This window comes from Vombatus ursinus, unplaced genomic scaffold, assembly GCF_900497805.2.
Source record: "Vombatus ursinus unplaced genomic scaffold, bare-nosed wombat genome assembly UNPS02014785.1, whole genome shotgun sequence".
Taxonomy (NCBI): domain Eukaryota; kingdom Metazoa; phylum Chordata; class Mammalia; order Diprotodontia; family Vombatidae; genus Vombatus; species Vombatus ursinus.
In genome coordinates, this window is record NW_020954563.1 from 12,071,337 (window position 1) to 12,094,511 (window position 23,175).

Consider the following 23,175-nt stretch of genomic DNA (forward strand, 5'->3'; position numbering starts at 1 on the left):
TGCATTGGCTACATCCAACAAAAAACTGTCTCATTTTATACTCTGAGTCCTTTAACTCTCTGTCAGGCAGTGGGCAGCATATAAAATAATAACAGGCAGCTAGGTGGCAAAATGGACAGAGCACTGGACCTGGAGTCAGGAAGAACTGAGTTCACATCTTGCCTCATGGGCAAGTTGCTTAACTTCAGTTTCCTCATCTGTAAAATGGGGATAATAATAGCACCTTCCTCCCAGGGTTGTTGTGAGGACAAAATGAGATAGTATTTGTAAAGTGCTTTGCAAACCTTAAAGTGCTGCATAAATGCTAATCCTCTGGTTCTTTCATTTGTAAAATGAAAAGTTTGGACTAGAAGATCTTCAAGAATTATTCCAACCTTGACCCTCTGTGAATTCCATGGGATCTCTTAAGTAGTTTTCTTATAAGCAAACTTTAAAAAAAAAAATGTATCTCTGTCAGAGCAGATTGTAGCTACTTCCTACTCTCTTTTTCTATGCTATCTTTATCCATTTCTTTCCAAAATCATGTATGAAAGATCCATCTAATACACTGAATCCATTCTACTAATTCCTTTAATATCTTAGAGGTCTTCAGTGTACCACTTGGGCCATCTCTCTGATATCCCTTGCTTGGACATGCCTGGCCTACCTCCTTTTCCAGTAATACACATCACCTTGATGATGTCTTTTACCCCACTTTTCGTGCATAAACTATTGCTGATCATAAGCCGACTTTTTCACCCACCATGTTTGGATGATTTGTCAATTTGATTCTTATGAGATCATGGTGTTGCGTGATTTTCATGTTCATAACAACAGTGAGATAATGCTGATGTTAAATAGATGGGCTTTGATGACATTGAGCAGTAATCTTTCTTTTTTATTTGTTTTCTTGGACACGACATTGTTGTATTAATGCTGCCTGGAACGTTTTAGACTGCCATGTTTGACTGTTCCATTGATTTAGTGTTAGTTTGTGGTCCACTAAAACCCCCCGGCCCCCCCCCCCCCCCCCGCCATTCTGCCTCCCTGTCCCCACTCCCTCCCCGCCTCCATTGAAAAGAATGAGAAAAACCTTTGTAACATATATGCCCACTGGCCATGTCTGAAGATATATGTCGCTGAATAGTTTTTGAAGGGATTTCACTAAATGAATGTTTTATCCAGCTGCAAGCGCTGCAGATGAAACAAGTGACCTCAGCCTCCCAGTGCTCAGAATCCAATAAGAGAAGGCATCCCCTCTGAGTAGCTGGATCCCCACTTGTCTTTCCCCCACCCCCACATGCACATACTCCTCAACCTTCTTTCTTCCCCCAGCAGGGTGTTTGCTCCTACTGGGTTTTGATGGGTGAGCTTGGGAGTTTAGATAGGTTTTATTTAGGAGTCCAATATGGTGAGAGGGAATTGAGAGTGACCTTCACTTGATGGCAGAACAAAAGAACGGTAAAGAGCTCTCTGTATCGAAGCTCCTGCAGTGAACCAGGGTAGTTCTCAAAGTGTGGTCTGCAAACACTGAGGATGCGGATACCCTTTCAGAGGCTCCACAAGGTCAGAACTATTTTTTTAATAATACTAAGATATTTGCCCATTAATATACTCCTCTCTTTCCCAACTACATAGCTACATAGATCTAGATTTTCTTTATATACTTCAGCCAAAGCAGCATATCACAAGAGACTGATTAAATGCAGAAGCAGATAGGAGAATCCAGCTGTCTTCTATTAACTAGATATTAAGGAGATTTGAAAAAAATGTATAAAACAGTGCCACTCATCTCACTAAATTCTTTTTATTTTGAAAAAAAATAGTTATTTCTCATTTAAAAACACATTAATGGTCAATGGATTTATCATTGTTATTTTTAAATGATTAATTAATAGTTTATCAGTTTTAATTTTTAATATAGTAAATATAGATAGATATAACCCTCATAAACAAAAGTTCTTTGGGCTCCTCAATAGTTTTTAGAAGCATAAAAGAGTCCTAAGACCAAAAAGTTTGAGAACCGCTGAACTAAAGAAAGCGCGTTGCTGGGCTTATTATACAGCAGAGACTTGGGTCTCTGAGTCATTCCACAGCAGAGACATGGGAGCAGTTTTGTTAAACGAATGTCTTCTTTGCAGTGGTATTTGTTGTAATGGAATTCTGGAGAATCCCATTTTTTCATAGGAGACAATCTAGTTTTCAGTAAGGAAAATGAGCTGGTACAGTTTTGAGGCTATGCCCAGAAAGTGGAATCTTGGGGTTCTACGTTGTCAGCTTCCAACAGTTCTCGCTCAGGGTCTTGACTATGACCTGGGTCCTAGAAGTGAGAGTGACTCATGCTTTTCATCCAAGACCCCAGCTTGTCTAAGCTCAGTGGGAATGAAATTCATATTCATTCCTTAGATTGTATAGTGTTAGAGCACTGAAGACAGAACCTTATAGGGAGGTTCCGTGGGGTCACCCAGTGAGGGCAAAGCTGCTTGTATGAAAAAGAGACAGGAGCCTATCCATTGGGGAATGACTGAACAAGTTGTGGTATATGAATGTAATGGAATACTATTGTGCTATAAGAAATGATGAGCAGGCAGACTTCAGAAAAACCTGGAAAGACTCGTATGGACTGATGCTAAGTGAAGTGAGCAGAACCAGGAGACCGTTGTGCACAGTAATGACCACGTTGTGCGATGATCAACTTTGATAGACGTAGCCCTTCTCAGCAATTCAGGGATCTAAGACATCTCCAAAAGTCTCATGATGGAAAATGCTATTCACATCCAGAGAAAGAACTATGGAGTTTGAATGCAGATCAAAGCATACTATTTGCTTTTTTTTTCCTTCTGTTTTGTTTTGTTTCCTCTTTCTTGTGGTTCCTCCTATAGGTTCTAATTCTTCCTTAAAACATGACTAATGTGAAAATATGTTTAATAGGAATGTATATGTAGAGCCTATATCAGATTGCGCACCTTCTTGAGGAAGGAGGCGGGGAAGGAGGGGGAGAAAAATTTAAAACCCAAAGTTTATGGAAGTGATTATTGAAAACTAAAAATAAATTAATAAAAAAAGATTACTGGAAAAAAGAGAGACAAAAGGATAAAATAGGGGCCTAATTCAAGCACAGCTTTAGAACTATAGAATATTAGGTATGAAAGAGCCTTTGAAACAATCTTGTCCATCATTTTACTACTAGGGAAACTGAGGCCCAGAGAGAGAAAGTCATTTGCCTAGAATTATACAGTCCAGTACTTTCCTTCTGGGGTTGGTGACATATCCTCCAGTGTTCCCTAGTGTTGGTTATCTCTAATTTATCCTTTATGTATCTTGTTTGTAACTAATTGTTTGCATATTGTCTCTCTGTGAGCTCTGAGAGGAGGGCCTGTTTTTTGTCTCTTCCCAGCACTCCCAGTATTTTTGCAGTGCCTAGCAAATGGTAGATGCTTAATATAAATGCTTGTTGACTGACTTTTCTTCCCCTTCCTTTCCTTTCCTGTTCTGTCCTCCTTAACCCTAACCCTAATTCCCTTTCTTTTTTACTTCTTCCTGGGGTCTGCTAACCACACCCATAGACAGTGTTCAGTCCCTTCAGATTCACAGTGCCTTTGGGTCCTGGATCTGAAAGGTCCAGGAAAACATAGCATCATAAACAGGAACCTGGAAGGGAACTTAGGGGGCAGCTAGTCTAATGCTTTCATTTTGCATATAAGTAAGGCCTCAGGTAGTTAACTGATCATTTAAGTATCAGTGCCAGGTCCCTTGGACTCCAAATCCAGCCCTTATTCCATCACGCAGCTCTGTCCAGGCAGACCAGAACCAGACGACCATAACCTCTCATTTCCTGTTGGCCAAACCTGGGATCCAGCCAGGACCCCTGTCATATAGTCTAATGGAGCATTCAGAGGGAATTCTGAGCAGAGCAGTGAGTCAGGTGCCAGGCCGCAGTGAGCAAGGATTCTGTCCCTGCAGGACCTGGTGAGGAGAAGAAGGATGGGTGGTCATGGGCTGTGTACCTGGAGGAGCAGAAGGCCATTGCTGCGCCGCTGGATCTCTTCCATGATGTGAGTTCTGGAATTTCCATATGGGAGATGCCACCTGTCTTTCTACCCCAGAACTCAGAAGCCTGGGGAGGCTCACTGCTGCCTGGTCTCTGACATTATTGATGTACTTGATGGAGGAGATAGAGAAGGCCAGAGCTGGAAAGAGGCTGGAAGGGCGAGGAGCCCCAGGTGTTAGCCAACTCCCGGACCCACCTCTGGGCTTCCCATTCCTTAAATTTCTGCGCTCTCCTACCTTGCTGCCTCGTGTCTATTTCTCAATCCATGAATATGTTTGGTGGGGGAAAAGTTAGGTAATAGATGTAACCCATGTGCTAACTCATCACCCCTCCAAAGTTCAGTGCCCTGGTCTTATTCTTAAGCAGCCAGCTCTCTTTCTCATTCTCTCTCTCTCCCTCTCCCTCTCCTTCTCTCTCTCTCTCCCTCTCTCTCTCTCTCTCTCTCTCTCTCCTGATTTTTCCCAGAAGCATCATACCCTGTAGGCCTTTTCTCTCTCTCTCCCCCAATACTTAGCTAGGTCTTGGGGTTGGGTCTCCTCGACAACCCCCCTTATACTTCCCCAAGACCCTCACACTGGATCAAGGCTGTTCCTGCCCCTCCTTTTTATCTTTCAGTGCCAGGCTTTCCCTCAGAACAAGAATGGCTTCAAACTGGGCATGAAGCTGGAAGGAATAGACCCTCAGCACCCATCCATGTATTTCATCCTCACAGTGGTAGAGGTGAGTTCTATACGGCGTGCCACTAGTAGAGAGGGAGGCTTGAGAGGAGGCTTGGGAGGAGCCTCAGCAGAGCCTGGCACTAGACAGTGAAGCTTTATAGGCCGTATGGTATGTGTAAGTGCTGCAGGTTTACCAACGAGTGATGTCCTTTGGGTCTCCAGCTTACCTGGGATGACTTCACTGAGGAATAGTCTTTGGAAAGGTACAAAGGTAAAGGGGAAATAGTCCTTACGGGCAAAAAGACTGAAGCTGGAGTGCAAAGGGTATGTTTGGGGGACAGTTGCCTAAATTGGTTTGTTCAAAGTTCAGAATTGTGTAGGCAGCCCCCAGTGGGAAGCATAGGTTGGGGCTGGATCGTAGAGGGCTTTGAATGCCATTATCATCACCAGACTGGGCAGGGCTTGGATACAAGTCAAGAAGTGAGAGCCAGAATCGGTGGGGAGTGCCTTACAGAGGGAAGGAGCTTTTCAGCTTGGCAGGATTATCTGAACCCCAGAGGCTAGAGCTGTGTCCTTCATGGAGGAGACAGATAATCTCAGAACTGAGGCCCTTCAGTGTCTGCCTTTTACCTCTCCAGACCCCCAGCCTCTGTTTAAGTCTTCCTGGGGTACCCCTTCTTATAAGTGTATGCTCATCTTGTCTCCCTCCCATAGAATGTCAATCAGCAGGCATTTATTGGATGCTTCCTGTGTGCCAAGGACTGTGCTCAGTGCTGGGGATACAAAGGAAGGCAAAAGATTGTTCCTGCCCTCAAGGAGCTCACAGTCTAACGGGGGAGACAAAATGTCAGCCACCACATCCAAGAGATATGCAGTATAAATGGAAGATAACAGAGGGAAGGTGCTAGCAGTGGAGAGGACTAGGAGAGGCCTTTTGTAAAAAGCAGCCTTTGTGCTGAGAATGTGAGCTCTCTGAGGGCAGAGACTGGTTCCTGATTGTCTTTGTGCCCTCTGTGTCCGGCTCACAGTCTGGTGCATGGTGGGCACATGTTTTTTGACTGTCAAAAATAAATAAATTAAGTGAGAGTCAGTGATGGGGCAGATGAGCAGCCAGATGAGGAAACTGAGGCCTGGGGAATTTTAGTGACTTACCCGAGGTTACAGAGGCAATAAGCTTCCAAGGTGAGATTTGAACTCAGGCCCTATGACACCAGCATCAGTGTCCCTTTCAGTATAGTCAGTGATGGCTTTGGAGTTTCATGGTTGTTCAGGAGAATGGTGGTGTGGGGTGGAGGGAGGAGTCAGGAAAAAGACCGGGTTTTCAGCAAGAGGTGAATATGCTGTGCTCGTTTTGGGACATATTGAGCTTGAGGTGCCAAATGGGCATCCAGGAAGAGGTGTCCTTGGCCCATGGAAGCTGCTGGGGCTGACCTGGGGCTTAGGGGAGAGTGGTCGAGGATAGGGATTTAAAGTTGAGAATCACACCTGTAAAGGTAACCCTGGGAGGAGATGATTCTGCCAAGAGAGAGAATTTAGAGTGAGACTGAAAACAGAGGCCCACGTTCCTCTTGTTCCCATTTCCCCACCTCCCAGGCACGATCTAAACTCTGTGCCGGTGTCGTTGCACCTAGCATAGTGCCTGGCAGTAGTAAGTACTTAATAAATGCTTATTGAATGAATGAATGAGAGGAGAGGAGAACATGAAGGTGAAAAGGTGTAGGAATTGGGAAGAAGAGGGACAGGAGAGAAATCAAGGTGAGGCTGCTGGCCCCTGGCTCAGCTCCGGCCTGATACTAGACTTTCTTTCCCTTGAGCTCTTATGTCTCCTCCTGCTAGGTTTGCGGGTACCGAATGCGTCTGCACTTTGATGGCTACTCTGAGTGCCATGACTTCTGGCTCAATGCGGATTCCCCCAACATCCACCCCGCTGGCTGGTTCGAGAAGACTGGACACAGGCTACAGCCGCCCAAAGGTAAGGCTTGGCCGAGGCTGGCGCCAGCCCGGTGCAGGCTGGTGGATGTGTCTGCCCTCTCCTTCCCCTCCTTCCTTAGCCCCCCACTTCTCTCCCACCTGCTGCCCTCCCTACTAAGTCCTGGAGGAAGGGGGAGGGCTTGGTGCTCTTTGGCAGGAGAGAGGCTCCTGGACTGCTTCTGGGGCTGGACATGGGGGCCCTACTTGACTGCTGGGGTCTGTCCCTTTCATGCTCCCCTGTCCCCAAGGACCAAGCCATGCCCCAGCTTCCATACCCTGCTCTATTTGTTGCCCCTGAGGGGACTAGGTTACAAGGAGGAGGAGTTCAGCTGGAGCAATTACCTCCGCAGCACCAAGGCCCAGGCTGCCCCCAAGCACCTGTTTTCCAGCCATAGCAGCGTAAGTGTCGAAGTCCCCTCCCCCACCGCCGTGCCAGAAGAGGGTCTCCCTCTTCTTCTCCCTTTGGACCAGGGAGAGGGCAGCTTCATCCCCAAGCCTGAGTGCCTTTGAGCAGTCATTTGCCCTACCTGGGCTTCCATCTTCTCATCTATAAAATATAGGGGTTGGATTAGACGGCCTTTGGGGTAGCTTTCACCTCTAGACCCATGATCCAAGAATCCTGCCCTTTCCTTCGATCAGGGAAGTGAGTGATTTCTCCTCGCTACCTAGGCTGAAAGGATACACCCTTGCCTGGTCCAGATCCAGGGAGTGAGCTCACTGGTCTCAGGGAAGTGGTGGGGGCCACGCAGTTCCGTTCTGGGTAGAGAAGATGGTCATAAATTCCTAGTTACATTCCCTAGGGTGTTCTCCTTGTCACTTTCCTCAGTTTCCCCCGATGAATGCTATGTACTGGCCAGTCATCCATCTCAATCCCTTGGGCCAACTCCCTCTGAATGAGCTTTGCAAGATTGAAAGTGAGTTGAGAAACCTAGTAGAATGTAAGCTCTTTGAGGGTAGGAACTGTTTTTGGTGTTATATTCTCAGTGCCTAGTATAGTGCCAGGCACATAGTAGGTTCTTAATAATTTTTAACAATTGAATTAGATTGAAGGCTTGGCACCAAACTTACCCCCTTTCCCCCAGCCTTCTCCTCCCCGAGAGTGACTTTGAAGTTACTGTCTCTTCTTTTCTCATTGGACTCAAGAGTAGCTTTGGGTGGGGACAGAAGCCTTAGTTTGGTCTGTGACAGAGGAACTCACGTTCCCCTACAGAGCTCAGTGCCCACAGGCTTCCAGGTGGGCATGAAGCTGGAGGCTGTGGACCGCATGAACCCCTCCCTCATCTGCGTGGCTAGTGTCACCGACGTGGTGAACGGGCGTTTCTTGGTGCACTTTGACAACTGGGACGACACTTACGATTACTGGTAGTGGGAGCAGTCCTGCTGTGCAGGGAGTGGGGTGGTGATCTTGGGATCAATAACTGGGGGAATGGGGTGACAGAACAAAAGAAACAGGTGCTATTTTAGCCTGAGACTTCCATGCCAGCCCTCAATAGTCACCTCGGTAAAGTGGAGAGAATGCTGACGAACTCTGGAGTCAGAAGCCTTGGATTCCAATCCTGTCCATCTCTACCACACTCTTCCTGTGGACTTTGGGCGAGTCCTTTTTGGGTCTCAGTTTCTTCACCTGTAAAATGATAGAGTGGGACTAGATGACCTCTAAGGCCTTTTCCAGCTCTAAATATATGATCCAAGTATATAAAGTCCCTTTTAGTTCTCAGTCTACGATCCTCTAACCACAGTGTCAGGACCACCTTTATGACCTCCAGCCCCTGGGCTGCTTATTAAAGTTATCATGACTCTGGGACCACTGTCGGCAAGGAGACCCTCTCAGGACCAGATAGAACTGAACCTCCCTTTTCTGACCCTCATCTCAGGGGCTCGAGGAGGTGACTAGATACTCTGAGGCCAGGCCACTCTAGGTTCCTTGCTTCTTTCTTTCTACTCCTTCATCCCGATCTCTTCCTTTTTCTCTCCTCTACTTCACCCCATTCTTTCTTTGTTCCTCTCTCCTTTTTCTTCAAAGGTGAGTGCTACCCCTTTTCTTTTTTTTTGTTTTTTTTTTCTTGATAATTATTTATTTCTAGTTTTCAACATTCACTTCCATAAGATTTTGAGTTTAAAATTTTCTCCCCCTCCTACTCCTCTCACCCCCTCCCCCAAGACAGCATGCAATTTGATATAGGCTCTACTTATACATTCGTATTAAGCATATTTTCCCATTAGTCATGATGTAAAGAACAATTAGAACTAATGGGAAGAACCACGAGAATGAAGCAATATAACAAAACAACAACGGAAAAGGAGAGCAAATAGTATGCTTTGATCTGCATTCAGACTCCATAGTTCTTTCTCTGGATGTGGATAGCAATTTCCATCCTGAGTCTTTTGGAGATGTCTTAGATCCTTGCATTGCTGAGAAGGGCTAAGTCTATCAAAATCAGTCATCGTACAATGTGGCTGTTACTGTGCACAATGTTCTCTTGGTTCTGCTCACTTCACTCAGCATCAGTCCATACAAGTCTTTCCAGGTTTTTCTGAAGTCAGTCTGCTCATCATTTCTTATAGCACAAAAGCATTCCATTACATTCATATACCACAACTTATTCAGCCATTCTGCAGTTGATGGGCATCTGTTCAATGCTACCTCTTTTCTAACAGACCTGGACACTCAAGAGTAGAGGGTGTCTCAAGGCCCTGAGGGCCTTAGCAGAGCTGGGCTGACAAGGGGAGTGAGAAAATTCCACTAAAACCACAAGGAGAAAAGATGGAAAGAAGAAAAATGTGGGGACATGGAGAGGGGTGTTCTGCCTCGTAACCTAGAATAAGAGGGTGGAGGGGTTCACTGAATTAGGTTCCCCATCAGGCCACAAACAAAAGAACAAACTTCCTCATCTTCCACCAGCTAACATTTTAAATAGAGAGCATCATCCAGTTGGGTTTTTTAAACTTGAGGGGAAAAAAAATCAAATGTCTCCTTATATTATTTTAAAGTTGAGGGAACACTTTCTAATTAATCAGATAATTAATCTGAAAAGCATCACGAGGTTAAGACAAATTAATTATTTAAAACATAATTTCTACTGAGACAAGATTATGCTATTCAGATTTTTCCATAACCATCTGCTTTTTAAAAACTGTTATTAATATTTTCAGCATTAAAGAGACTTTAAAAAATAATAAGCCAGAGCTATTTGATCCCTGAAGTCCTGCCCATCATAAGGAGGCCCAGAGTCTGAGAGCTGCACTCTGAATATTGAGGTCTCCTTGTGTTTCAGGTGTGACCCCAGCAGTCCTTACATCCACCCTGTTGGCTGGTGCCAGAAGCAAGGAAAACCCCTCACCCCTCCACAAGGTGACCTGGCTGATCCCCTTCCCCCATTCTCCATCCTCCCCTTCTATCCCCCTCCTTCATCAAGTACATTTCAATTATGGGAAACTCTGGTAGGAGGGATGCTCTTTCTCAGTCTATGGGCACCACCCACCTTGTTACCTTGTGTTGGGAGAGAAAAGTGTCTCAGCCCGAGAGCCTGGAGTCCTTCAGACCCTTCCAAGAGACTGTAGAGAAGGTCAGCACTCCTAGCAACCTAGGAGTCCAGCCAAAAGGACATATGCCTAACACTACCAGTGAACAAAGCAACTTGGGGTCAAATAATTGAGGCTTTCCTAGAAATCATTCCTTTTCAGTATCTCTAGGGAAATATCAGGAAAGACAGACAAGTAGTGTAGTAGAGCCAGAGCAGCAAAACTCAAAGGGGAAATAGAGAAGGATTTGGAAAGGACCCTCTGGGCTCTTTGGGTGGATAAAACAGATCATTCCCAGTCTCTTTCCACCCAGTACTGCCTGCCTGCCTGCCCGCCCATCTGAGTGGCTGGGATTCTGAAGGGTCCAGAGACTTACAGCCCAGGAGATGAAAGCTGGGGGCTTGTTTTTCCCTTTGGCTAATTGTTTTTCAGCCCTTTCCCGTTTGGGTACCATAGGAAGCGAGGCCCAGGATATAGTTATGCAGGAGCTACTCAGTGTAGCCCCTGATCCATTGATTGATTGATTGATTCATTCATTCATTCATACCTAAAAACACCTGGAACAGAAGCAACACCCGACCCATAGCTTGCTCTCCATTTTCCCCTCTAGATTATCCAGATCCTGATAGTTTCTGCTGGGAAAAGTACCTAGAAGAGACTGGAACCTCTGCTGTCCCTTCCTGGGCCTTCAAAGTGGTAAGTGTCAAGGGAGGAGCAGTTATGGGAGCGAGGCCTCTGGTTGCTACTTTCAGTGATCTGAAGGCCCATTGGAAGGATCCAGAGAGGGATGCTGGACCTCACTGACCTGCCCTCTATTTGCATGACACCAGTGTGGTGCAAAAGAAAAAGCACTGTATTTGGAGTTTGAAGACCTGGGTTAAAATCCTGTGTTACCTTGGACAAATCAGTTAACCTCTCTGGGCCTCACTTTCCTCACCTGTAAAATGAGAATGTTGGACCAGATGGCCTTTAAGGACATTTCCAGTTCTCTGGAGTAGTTCTAGATGACCCTTACCTTTGACCCCAGGGCTTTGACCTCTAACTACTCCGGATTTCTTTGATATATTTTATATTTACTTTACTGAGTACCTGTTGTTTTCCCAATAGGAAGTAAGGTCCTTGAAAGAGGGAAAAATTTCATTTTTGTCTTTGAATACCCAGAATCTAGCAGTCAGTCAACAAGCGTTAAGCACCTATTATATGCCTGGCACTGGGGATACAAAGAAAGGCAAAAAACAGTCCCTGCTCTCAAGGAGTTCATAGTCTAATGGATCAGCACATGGTAGGTGTTTAATAAATGCTTGTTCAAATAAATGGATGAGATAATCAGCCCCAACCAAAGGTCACCTACCCTGGGTCCTTTCTGACCTGGATCCCTAGAATCAAATCCAATTCAATTCAACAAGAACTATGCCTTAATATGTACAAGGTATTGTTCTAGGGTTTACAAAGACAATAACAACCAACAGTCCTTGCCCTCAAGGAGCTTACATTCTACTGAGAGATGCAACCTATAAAGTGATAAATAAATCTAAAATACTTGATATATTTTGGATGTAGGATAGTAGGAGGGGAAGCAGCACTAACCACTAGGATGATCAGGGAGGGCTTCCCGTAGGAGGTGGCACCAGAGCTAAACCTTGAAGGAAGATCAGCTGCATTTGCTCCCTCTACCACTTCTGATATTACTGCCACTGCCACAATATCTTAGCGGCCAGGTCCAGCACCTGCTTCTTTCCCTTCTTCTGCTCCCCCTACCTCCCCACTCACTCCAAGCCACAAGAGTGCAGAGTCTAGGTGTCATCTACAAAGAGAAAATTCAAATTCAGAATTAATGTACCAGGATAAGGTAGCTAGAACTACCAAGTCCTAAATTGGATAGTATTTAACTGCTAAATTCTCTTGAGGGACTGTTCCCTGGGTCTTGCTGGGCCCAAATGATTCCCTCCTAGGTTGGAGTGTCCATGTTCTCATTCATCCTAATGAGAAACAAGGTGGAAAAGTGGGAAAAATCTTGGTTTTGGAGTTAGGAAATCCGAGTTTGAATCCTCATTCAGTATAATGGAAGGAATACTGGATTTGCAGCCAGGAGAGACCTGAATTTGAGTCTCACTTCTTGAGCCTTATTAGTCAAATAATCATGAACTAGTCAGTAATCTCTCTGAAGTTTATTCAATTTCATCATATGTAAAATGGGGTGATAATACTTGTGGTCCTTACTTCCCAGGATTGTTGTAAGATTCAAATGAGTTAATGTTATTAATTAATATGCCCTATTCTCTGCATCCTTAAATTAATTAATTAATAGTTCATGTTATTTTTAAAACTAACTTATAAATAATATGTTAGTATCATGATTATTGCTTTGAGCAAATCACAGCCTTTCTGGGCCATCTATAAAATCTGAATTTTATGATTAAATGAGAATGGGGTTTCTTATTTCAAATCCCTCCCCCCCTTAATGTGGCATGCCCCCTAGATACTCAGGCCCAAACCCATGACCATTCTATAACCCCAGGCTTATTTTTAGGCAATCAAGAAGCTTTCTCATTACTTAACGGAAGGTGCTGTTCCACCCATGTTCATATTTAATTGGAGACTACCTAACTATGACCCACCCCCAACCAAGAGAAAAATAAAGGAAATATAAAATAAGCATAGTATTTCCATGACCTCAGAAATCAGAATAATTCAACTAGGCTCTCAAGTTACCTCTAATTTTCACAAAATACAGACTCCCATGTGGAAGAGGGATCATACTTGTTCTGCTTGGCTCCGAGCTGTGGAGCAAGGATCAATGGGTGGACTAGAGAGAGGCAGATTTTGCCTCATTTTAAAGATAACTTCTTCATAATTAGAATTGTCCCCAAACAGAATGTGCTGCTCCCTTTCAGGGGAGGTGTTGAGACAGACCACCTGTGAATGACCACCTGTCAAGAACTTTATAGAAGAGATTTCTTCACTGAGTAGGAGGTTAGACCAAATGCTCTCTGAGTGACCTTTGACCTTCTCGCTCTGAGATTCAGTGGCTCAGGTGGCGGATTTACTCCACAGCCACCCTCATGGGGTCTGGCCTCTTACTGAGGGGCTCAGAGCACTTGTGTCATCAGCTCTCCCCCTGGAGCACTAGGAGGGGTGGGGTGGGCCCCCGGAGGAACAGCAGAGTGGACAGAGCCTGTCAGACACCTTCAGGTTTGGCAGCTCCATCAGAGACCCATACTGGAACTCTGCCGAGCTGGGCTCTCAGCTTGATGGCCTGTCCCTCCTGCAGCGACCACCCCATGGCTTCCTCATCAACATGAAGCTTGAAGCTGTGGACCGAAGAAGTCCAGCTCTGATCCGAGTGGCCAGCGTGGAGGATGTGGAAGACCATAGGATAAAGGTGGCACCAGGGGCTGGGAAAGGAGAATAGACTGATAGGGTGGGAGTCTCACTTTGTTCCCCAGACTCTATCCTGGCCCCTGCCCTTTAAGGCAAGTCAAAAAACATTTATTAAGTGTCTACTGTATGCAAGTCACTGTGCCTGGTACTAGAAACACAAAGATAGATACATATAGGACAGAGTATTCAAGGAGTTTATAATCTGATGGAGGAAGAGATAGTCAGGAAGAGGACATATACAAAAATAATTGAAACTGGGGAGAGTAAGAGGGAAAAAAAGGAAATTTACAAGCAAAGGAATTTTGGGGGGAAATTTGAAGGAAACTAGAATTTTCACCTGGTGGTCAAGGAAGGCTTCATGAAAGGGTTAGCTGCTGAATTGGGCCTTGAGGTAAAGGAGGAAATTCAGTGGATAGAAATGGAAGTGGGATGGGTTATGTGAGCCTTCATTCCAGGCCTACGGGGTATGGTATGAGAAAAGCACAAAAACGAGAGAGGGTAGAATGAGAACAGTGAAAAGAGGAAAAGAGAGTTTATATAGTGTGATTGGAATATAGATAACATGAAAGAAAATAGTGGGGTCTGGATGGGTGAGTTGGCTCTAGATTGTGGAGGGCCTTGAATGACAGGTGTTTATCCTTTATTCAATAGGCAATAGGGAGCCACTGAAGATTTTTGAGTAGGGTCATGAATTTATTGCTGGAAAGCACCTTCAGGTCCTTTCCTAGATCATCTAGTACAATTCTCTCATTTCCTGATTCAAAAGTGTCAAATGCTGCAGAGAGTTCAGGAAGGGTGAAGATTGAGAAGAAGCCATTAGATTTGACCTTTAATCACTGGTAACTTTGGAGAGAGCAGTTTCAGTTGACCGATGAGGTCAGAAGCTGCATTGTGAAACGTTTAGGAGAGAGTGAAAGGGGAGGGAATAGAAGAAATGAGTGTAGATCGTTTTTTTCAAGGAATTTGACTGAGAAAGGGAAGATGTAGGTCAAAATGTAGCAGTGGTGGTGGGATCTAGTGAGGGCTTTTTTAAGGATGGGGGAGAATAGGGCATATTTATAGGCAAAAGATAAGGAATCAGTAGATGGAGAGAGATGAAAAATTAAAGAGAGAAAGAATGATAGTTGGGGCAGTATGCTAGAGGGGCTGGGATCAAAGGATTTGGCCTCAGTGAGAGGACCGTGGGTTCATTGGAGACTAGTGTAAAGGGGGAAATAGTGAGGGATGATGTTCAAGGAGTCATGAGATGAGGAGGAAGGAGAAAGAAGGAGATCAAAGTGAAGGACCTAAATTTTTTTGTGTGTATAAGGTGAGGACTTCAGGTGAGAGGGTAGGGGATGATGTTGAAAGCATGAGGAGAGATGAGGTTTGGAATAACCATTGTGGAGAGTGGGATAGAGAATCAATTAGGAAGGAATAAAAGGATTGCCTTCTGCAGTGAGGGCCAAGGTGAGATGAGATAACATAATATTGTAGCAGATCCAGTCTGCAGGGTCATGAAACTTTCTCTCACTCTGCCCAGTAGGTAGGTTGGCGCAGTGCATAGAGCAATGGGCCTGGAGTCAGGAAGACCAAAGTTCAAATCCAGCCTCAGGCACTTACTAGCTGTGTGACCCTGGGCAAGTCACTTAACCCTGATTGCCTCCAAAGAAACAAAAATAAAAGCACTTACCTCCCAGGATTGTTGTGAAGATTAAATAAAATAATATTTTAAAAGTGCTTAGCACGGGTGTTGGGCATATAGTAGGCTCTTGAAGAATGCTTGTCCCCTTCCTTTTCCTTTATGAGTAGGAACAAAGTACACAGATGGTGGGAGCGATCTAGGGTTAATGGTAAGACAAGGGAATGAGGGATTTGAGAGTAGAGATGAACTGGTTCATCAGGAGGTCAAAATTGAGAAGGAAGAAGAGTGTAACTAGAGCAGGGGAGACAGCCTGACAAAATGCTAAGGGGTGGAGACATTACCGGTTATAGTGAGGACAAAAACAGGCTTAGGAAGAATAAGGCATAGGTAGAGATGGAATGATAAGATGTTTTTATCAGATTAAAAAAAAGCAAAGGTCTTGATCATTGAGTGGAACACTTTTGGATGATGCCAAGGTCAAGAGTATGACCTGTGTTAGCTGTGTGACCCTGGGCAAGTCACTTAACCCTGATTGCCCCACCAAAAAGAAAAAAAAAAGAGTATGACCTGTGTGCAGCCAAGGTGGAATGGAAGAAGAATAGGGTTGGGAGCAGGATAGATTGAGGAACTGAGAGGTTAGGATATTTGGGTTAACTCAGCATGTAAGTTGGAAGTTTTTAGGACAGCAGCAGCTGGGGTGGAGAGAGAGGGCATAAGCCTGGTGCTGAGCTCACTGACAAAGAAGGGAGCATGTCTTGGGGCAGGGGGATAAGTAATAGCCACCAGGATCTAACTTGGATGATAAATTTAAATACAATGAGGAGAGGTTGTTGAGGGATGATAACATTCAAGGAAGAGTCAGGTAGGGGCAATGGGGAGCCAGGAATATTCCTACCCTATCTTCAGGTTCAGTGAGTTGGGAATATGAGAGAAGGTCCAACCTATATTGGAAAGGAAGGCCAGGGCTTTGAGAGCCAGAAGATGGAAGGAATATGACAGAGAAAAAAATCTCACATGAAGGAGTTGGTTCATTATAGAACAGGAATTCCAGAGGGCACCACAGAAGGAGTGGGTAGACATGAAGAGTGATGCTGGGGCGTAGGGTGAGGTAGGTGGGGATCAGAGAGCCTGTCCTCCCAAGGCAGGGGCCACAGCGACAGGGTGGGTGAGACAGATCTGGTCCTTGGGAGGGTTGATTTCAAACATGAGAAACGAGGTTATTAGTGGAGTCAGAGACAGAACTAGGGAGATCAGAGGGAGAAGGTTTGGAAGGAAAGGTAACACTAGCCTGGGATGGATTGAGTTTTGTGTGCAGGCAGGGCATCTAGGTAGAGACACCTTTTATGCAGTTGGAGATGTGGGTCTTCTACTCAGAAGAGAGGTCAGGACTGGAGGTAAAGTCATCTTCATAAAGGTGATAGTTCAAGGCACGGAAGTGAACGAGCTCAACAAAGGAGCGAGTGTAAGGAGAGAAGAGAAGAGAGCCAAGGATGCAGCCTGGGATCCCTTCATCCTCTGAGCTTCTCTTGTCAGTTTTTCTGTATTCTAAGACTTTGTGGGGATCTCCCCATTAAATTGGCTAGGTTGAGTCAGAGGGAGTCGGCATCCTGCTCAATGTGAATCCCTGTAGGGTAGTTAGCTTCAGATGAAGAATCGGGGGAGGGGGCAGCTGGATGGCGTAGTAGATAGAGCTCTGGCCTTGAAGTTAGGAGGACCTGAGTTCAAATCTGGTCTCAGACACTTGACACTTACTAGCTGTGTGACCCTGGGCAAGTCACTTAACCCCAATTGCCTAGCCAAAAAAAAAAAAAAAAGAATCAGGGGGAGAAATAGCTTACAATTCCCCTCTCTTGCCAGGTGGGGGTAGTAGGCTTCCTCACTGGATCTCTGGGGCCCTGCTGCAAAGCTCCCTTCTGTATCTGTGTCTGCTCACCCTGAAATCTAGGTGGGTCAGCGAGGAGGGTGGAGTTCCTGGCAGTGGCTTGGGGGAGTTGGAGCCTAGTTGCCTTGCTTCCTCAGCTCCACTTTGATGGCTGGAGTCACGCCTACGACTTTTGGATTGATTCTGACCATCCTGACATACACCCTGTGGGCTGGTGCTCCAAGACTGGCCATCCTCTACAGCCCCCACTCAGTATGTACCTGTCCTCCCTCCAAGGACCCCTGGGCATATACCCCTGACTCTGTGCATACCCTTACCAAGCAGAAACCTGGAGACACTCCTTGTGTCTCTCTCCCTTAGTATAGATCCCTTCCCTCCATTTCATGGAGTCCATCTGACATTTTCTTCTCTACGGCCCCACCCTCCCTGGGTTTGGGGGTCAGGGGAGGGATGGTGAGGGTGGATGGGCAGGTGCTTTCGGGAACTAAGTGTTTCTCTACATAGAGGCCTTAAGCTGAGGGAGGCAGCCCCAGAAACCTGGGCTGATTTGACCCTCTTTTCCTATTCTCTCTTCTCTAGGACCCAGAGAACCCAGCTCTTCCTCTCCCGGGGGCTGCCCCCCACTCAGCTGTAAGAGCCCACCCCACGTTAAGACCTCCAAGTACAGTTTTCACCACAGGTGGGTGGGTGAATGAGTGAATGAGTGAGCAAGCAAAACTATCCCCTTCCTCCTGCCCTGGATGACTATTCTCTGCTGGAGAAGGGCACATTCCCTGAGTTGTGGTGGGCACCCACACATATACCCTGAGAAGTCCAAACTTGCCCACAAGGTGCTTGATGGGCAGCTGAGACTGACCTAAGCTGGGTAGGGTGATCCCGTCTTCCTTTTCCCCCAACCCCGCTGCTAGCCTCTCCCTGGGGCCCCTGTTGGGGATGGAGGACATCTCCTGAGTATTGGGAAGAACTTTTGGACTTCAGAAGACTTGATAAACTTCTGAGGAGGATTTGAAACTGAAAGGACAAGGAGAAAGAGAAGATGCCAAAGAGTGCAACTGAAGATAAACACTAAAGAGAAAAAAGATAGAAAGGAGACTCCTCAGGTCAAATCTGCAGTATTGTGTTTAGTTTTAGACACCAGGCTTTATGAAGGACATTACCAAACTGAAGACCCCAGAGATGGTGCCCAGGATGGACGGGGACTGGAAATCACGTCATATGGAGATGAATCAACGAAACCAGGGATGTTTAACCTGTGGAAGAGAAGGCTTGGGGAAGACATGATGGAACGTTGGCTTCCAGTATCTGAAGGGCTGTCACGTGGGTGATGGACTGAATGAATTCTGTTTGACCTCAGAGTAGAAGTAGGACCAGTGGACAGAAACCACTGCAAAGCAGATTTTGGTTCAATGTGAGGGCAACCTTGATAACAGTCAGTGCTGGTCAGCAGTGGAATGAACGGGCTTATGAGATGGGGAGCTCCTCGTCTCTGGAAGAGTTGAAGCAGACACTAAATGATTGTCTATTAAGTGTATTATAGTTGAGGTTCTTTGTTGGGAGTGGGAGGTTGGCCTGGGTACCCTCTAAAGTCCCTTCTAACTCAGACTTTGTAGTTATGAACTCTGTAAACAGCTATAACCATGTTTATATGAGGCCTATGCGAGTTTTCTCTTTTCAACCGATCCTCTTTAAGCCATTCCTCCTCCCCACTTTCCCCCCTCTCCCTCCGGCCATCCCTGAGCTTGTCCAGATAGTCCTGGCCAATTTGGATCACGTAACTGGTGGAAGGTTTGAATCAGGGTCATGAAGGCATGAGGCTTCATGGGACAGAGCATAGTAATGAGCAGGATAAACATCTTTCAGAGGACCAGAAGATGCAACAACAGATCAGCAGTCAAGTCAAGAAATATTTATTAGGTGCTCGCTGTATGCCAGACTCTGTGCTAAGCACTGGGGATGCAAATAGAAGCAAAAAGAAAGCCTGTCCCTGTCCTCGAGGAGCTTACATTCTAATGGGGAAGACGACAGATAAAAAGAAGTTGAAAGAGGACATGGTGGAGAAAGAAGGCTGGAGAGTCAGGCATGGGGCCCAGAGAGGAAAGAAGGAATGAACATGGCTGGCCTCCCTAAAGTGGAGGTTCCGGGATGAAAAGATCAATCAGAGGAAGGGGCCGCAGAGACATCCAGGAGTTGTGTCTACGCAGAGGACTCAGGGGTACTCAGGCCTAGGCATCCAGGAAGCAGGATCCGATCCCAAGACTGCCGGTCACTTTGGTTGTATCTCCTTTCCCTTCCCAGGAAGTGCCCCACGCCCGGCTGTGACGGCTCCGGCCACGTCACTGGAAAGTTCACAGCCCATCATTGCCTCTCAGGCTGCCCACTGGCTGAGAGGAACCAGGGCCGAGTGAAAGCTGAGCTGTCGGACACCGAGGCCTCTGCACGCAAGAGGAACCTCATTGGCTTCGCCCCCAGGAAGAAATCCCGACACCACGGCCGGTAGGAAGAGGCCCCCCAGCTCCCAGGGCTGGGGGCTGGGCGAGGGGTGTCTCGTCTGGGGGAGGGCCACAGGTCCTGTAAGAAAGGCCCAGGGGGACGTGGGGATCTAGATCACAACAACAACACCTACCGGGCCCATAACTTCCACGGCCTTTCTCTGTTTCTCTGTAGGATTGGGCGCCCTCCAAAGTACCGGAAAATCCAGCAGGACGATTTCCCGGGTAAGTGCCCAGGAGCCTTCTTGGCATGGAGCAACCATATTTTCCATCAATTCTAGCAGCTTCCTGGCTTGTTCCTTTGTCTTGGTGTCGCCGTCCCTGCCTAACCCAGCCTAGGACTCTGCATTCAGTAGGTGCCAAATGAATGTTTGCTGGATGAATGATGTGAAGGAAACCAGAGAAAATAGGAGGTGACTGGGGGATTCTTGTCTGGGCAACTGCTGGCCCATCTACAATCCCTTCCAAATGGTCTCTCCTCTTCTGCCTGATGCTACATTTAATAAACTGAAGACAGGCTGCTTAGGGCTGTTACCTGCTGGCTCTTCAGTGGTCAACCTGCTAGTGCAGACGTCCATTCGCTGACAATGAATTCATCAGTGTGAGGTGGTTGGGAGCAATGCTAAGAGGCAGAGAGGACTCATTAGGACCATAACCAGAGCATAGTTACCATGGAGCCAGGGGCAGAGAGGGAGATTTAAACATTTTGATTCTAAGAGCCTGTGAAAGAAACTGTAAATTCAGTAGGAGTTTAGATAAGAAGTAATCACTGTGAGGTTATGTATCTGAGGTGGCTTCACAGAAGAAATGAGAAGCTGGACCTCAAGGGAGGAGTTGGAATAAGGAAAAAGAGGGAAAAGGTATGTATGCAAGGCAAAAATTGCATGAGCAAAACTGAAAACAAGCTTGTTGTGTTCACTGGACAATGTGAAGGCTACATCTAAGACTTCTTCTTGATGGAGTGATGACAAATATATTTGGATAGGTAGAAAGGGGCCCAGCTTGTGGAGGGTGGGCCCGAGACAACAAGAGAGGTGTTTTCCCATGTAAGAAGCCAAGGCCAATGAAGGTTTCGGTGCATGGTTCCTTGGTTGTTAAAGTTGGAGGTTCTCAGGGGAGTGAAGAAGGAAGGAGACAGACATAGCAGCCCTTCAGGACAAATACAGGGTGGAAAAACAGAAAGATAGGGTGACTCCAAGGAAAATGTCAACAGCTAGCTTCTGGCTTCATCATTGCACCCAAAATGAGTCCTTACTTTGAGGCCCTTCCCTTGCATCCCAGACATATAGAAAGAAGAGACTGAGTTTCAGTGAAAGCGAGGGCAGTTTCCATCTCTGCCCTTTCTCTCCCTTAAGTGATGTGCTCTCCAGGACTTCTCCCAAGCTGACTTTTGCCCTTTCTTCTCCACTACGGGCCATATGGGTCTAGCCCCTTTATATCCTCGCCCTTCATCCAGCAGTTTTTCTTGATGCCTAGCCTAACTCCCTCTTGCCGTATTTTCAGCCTATCCCTCTCAGTGGGTACCTAGACCAAGGGTGCAGCCAGTCACATGGAGTCAGCTCTGGGCAAACCCTCTCAGTTTGCTTTAGCCACCAAAAGGAAGGAGATAGGCCAATGTAAATAATATATTCTTTATAAAATTGCATCTCTGGGAACATCATCTAGTCGAGCTCCTTCATTCAAAATAATTTAATTTGATTTACTATTCTTATTATTTAATTTAATTTGATTTGTTTTGTTTTTACATCATCTACATTTTCAAATATACCCTTCCCCCCTCACCCATCCAGTGAACCATTCCTCATAATAAAGAATAAAAATTTTTTTAAAAAAATCTATTCCACAAAAAGAATGCATCACCTGTGTCTGGTGGTATATGCATTGTTACTTCTCTGTCATCCTCCTCCCTAAAAAAAAAAGGAAGGAGATACATTTTCTTCTGTCTTCTCCAGGACCAAGCTTGGCTGTTATAATTACCAAGCATTCAGCTTCAGGTTTTTTTTTTGTTATTATTGTTATTTCCATTTACATTGTTGCAGTCATTGTGTATGTTGTTTTCTCGGTTCTGCCGACTTCACTCTACATCTGTTCATACGCATCTCCCCATGCTTCTCAGAATTCTTCATATTCCTAGTTTCTTAGAGCACAGCATATTTCACGGCTTCCACGTACTACAATTTCTATAGCCGTTCTTTATAGCCAGGCTCCTGATTTTGCAGAGGACAGAGGGGTGAAGTGCCTTGCCCATAGTATAAGTAGTCAATGGCAGAGCCCAAGGCTCCTGACTCCCCAGTCACTCTTCCTACTACTCCTTGCTGCCTTTTTTATGAAGCTGATGATGAGTTTCTTAATGGCTCCCATTAATGATGGTTCCCATTTCTCTAGGACTTTGAAGTTCTTAAATTGTTTTGCAACAGTCCTACAGATTCAGTGGTACAGGGATTATTCTCCCCATTTTACAGAGGGGAAACTGAGATTCAGAGAGTTTAAATGACTTGTCCATGGTCACACGATAAGTATGAGTGGGGATTGCAACACAGATCTTTTGACACCAAGGCCAATGCTCTTCCCAAACAAACTGCAATGTTTCTCATTTATCCTTCTTTGAACTTTATTATAGTGGGCTCACCCCCAGAATTTTACCCTTGGAAAGGTGCCTTGGGAAAAAAGCAGTTGGGTAACCACCTGTTTTCCATTTCCCCTGAGGTCAGAGCCAGAGGAAGTGGCCTTGCGATGCAGCTAGAGGGATGACAGGTAGACATGAGGAAGAAGCTGGCTATGATGGGTGAAATCCTGGCTTGGGTTACTGTGAAGCAGAGCTGTAATCAGGGTGGGGTGACTGGAGCTTTGTCCAGGACATCAAAATTTAGAGGGTGCCGACAACACCAGCCCTGAGCATGCTTCTTTCCCCCACCCCCAGCGGCCACATCTCAGGTGAGCTCCTCCTACCCCACTCAGTCTACCCCCTTTATCCAGACTGAAAATTCCCAGTTATGGTTCTGCTGTGAAGAAGGAAAAATTATGAAATATTTCTCTGGTGTTTTGTGAGAATAGAGTATGCCCCTTCTCCCGACAGTGCTGAAGACTTCTTGAAGCCATCAGGACAGACAAGGTGACCTGGAGAGCCTGGACAGAGACTTTGTCTGGCAGAAGCCAGTTGTAGGGAGTGGACTCTGTTGACCAGAGTAAAGGAGCACAATGGGAAACCTTCCCTCAGGCTTAACCACGAGGAGATCCTTTGGGACCTTATAGAAGGCAATGTCTATGGATAAAGTTGGGCCCCTAGTCAGAAGAGAGATAGATGAGTAGGAAGCTGGAGAAACTATCTTAGAGGCAGGAGATGTAGACCGTACAGTTCAGTAGGGGGAGAGGAGAAAGGAAAGAAAGCTATAATTGTATCCAAAGCTAGAAAAAGAAGATGTGTCCTCAAACTCTCAATGCAAAAGTAAGGAACCTTTTTATTTGGATGCTTATTGACCTAGGTGGCTCGGTGGCACAGTGAAGAGAGCACAAGTCAAGAGGACTTAAGTTCAAATCTGGCCTCAGACACTTACTAGCTGTGTGACCCTGGCAAGTCACTTAACCCCAATTGCCTCCAAAAAATAATTTTTTTAAAT

At 45.8% G+C, this 23,175-nt stretch overlaps 1 protein-coding gene across 4 annotated transcripts in view; it reads left to right on the forward strand.

The window, feature by feature from the left end:
• The window catches only part of L3MBTL1 (L3MBTL histone methyl-lysine binding protein 1), a 62,367-nt gene that overhangs the window by 33,792 nt on the left and 5,400 nt on the right, over positions 1–23,175 (forward strand). For 2 of the 4 annotated variants that reach the window (XM_027867130.1, XM_027867131.1), the window contains exons 9-19: positions 3,943–4,034; positions 4,646–4,750; positions 6,526–7,059; positions 7,871–8,022; positions 9,936–10,012; positions 10,793–10,878; positions 13,454–13,564; positions 17,207–17,321; positions 17,649–17,748; positions 19,365–19,562; positions 19,734–19,783. In XM_027867130.1, coding sequence (XP_027722931.1) covers positions 3,943–4,034; positions 4,646–4,750; positions 6,526–7,059; positions 7,871–8,022; positions 9,936–10,012; positions 10,793–10,878; positions 13,454–13,564; positions 17,207–17,321; positions 17,649–17,748; positions 19,365–19,562; positions 19,734–19,783 — 1,620 coding nt within the window. Of the gene's footprint in view, positions 1–3,942; positions 4,035–4,645; positions 4,751–6,525; positions 7,060–7,870; positions 8,023–9,935; positions 10,013–10,792; positions 10,879–13,453; positions 13,565–17,206; positions 17,322–17,648; positions 17,749–19,364; positions 19,563–19,733; positions 19,784–22,269; positions 22,493–23,175 lie in introns of all 4 variants that reach the window. The other 2 variants (XR_003569543.1, XM_027867133.1) reach the window with 2 other exon arrangements.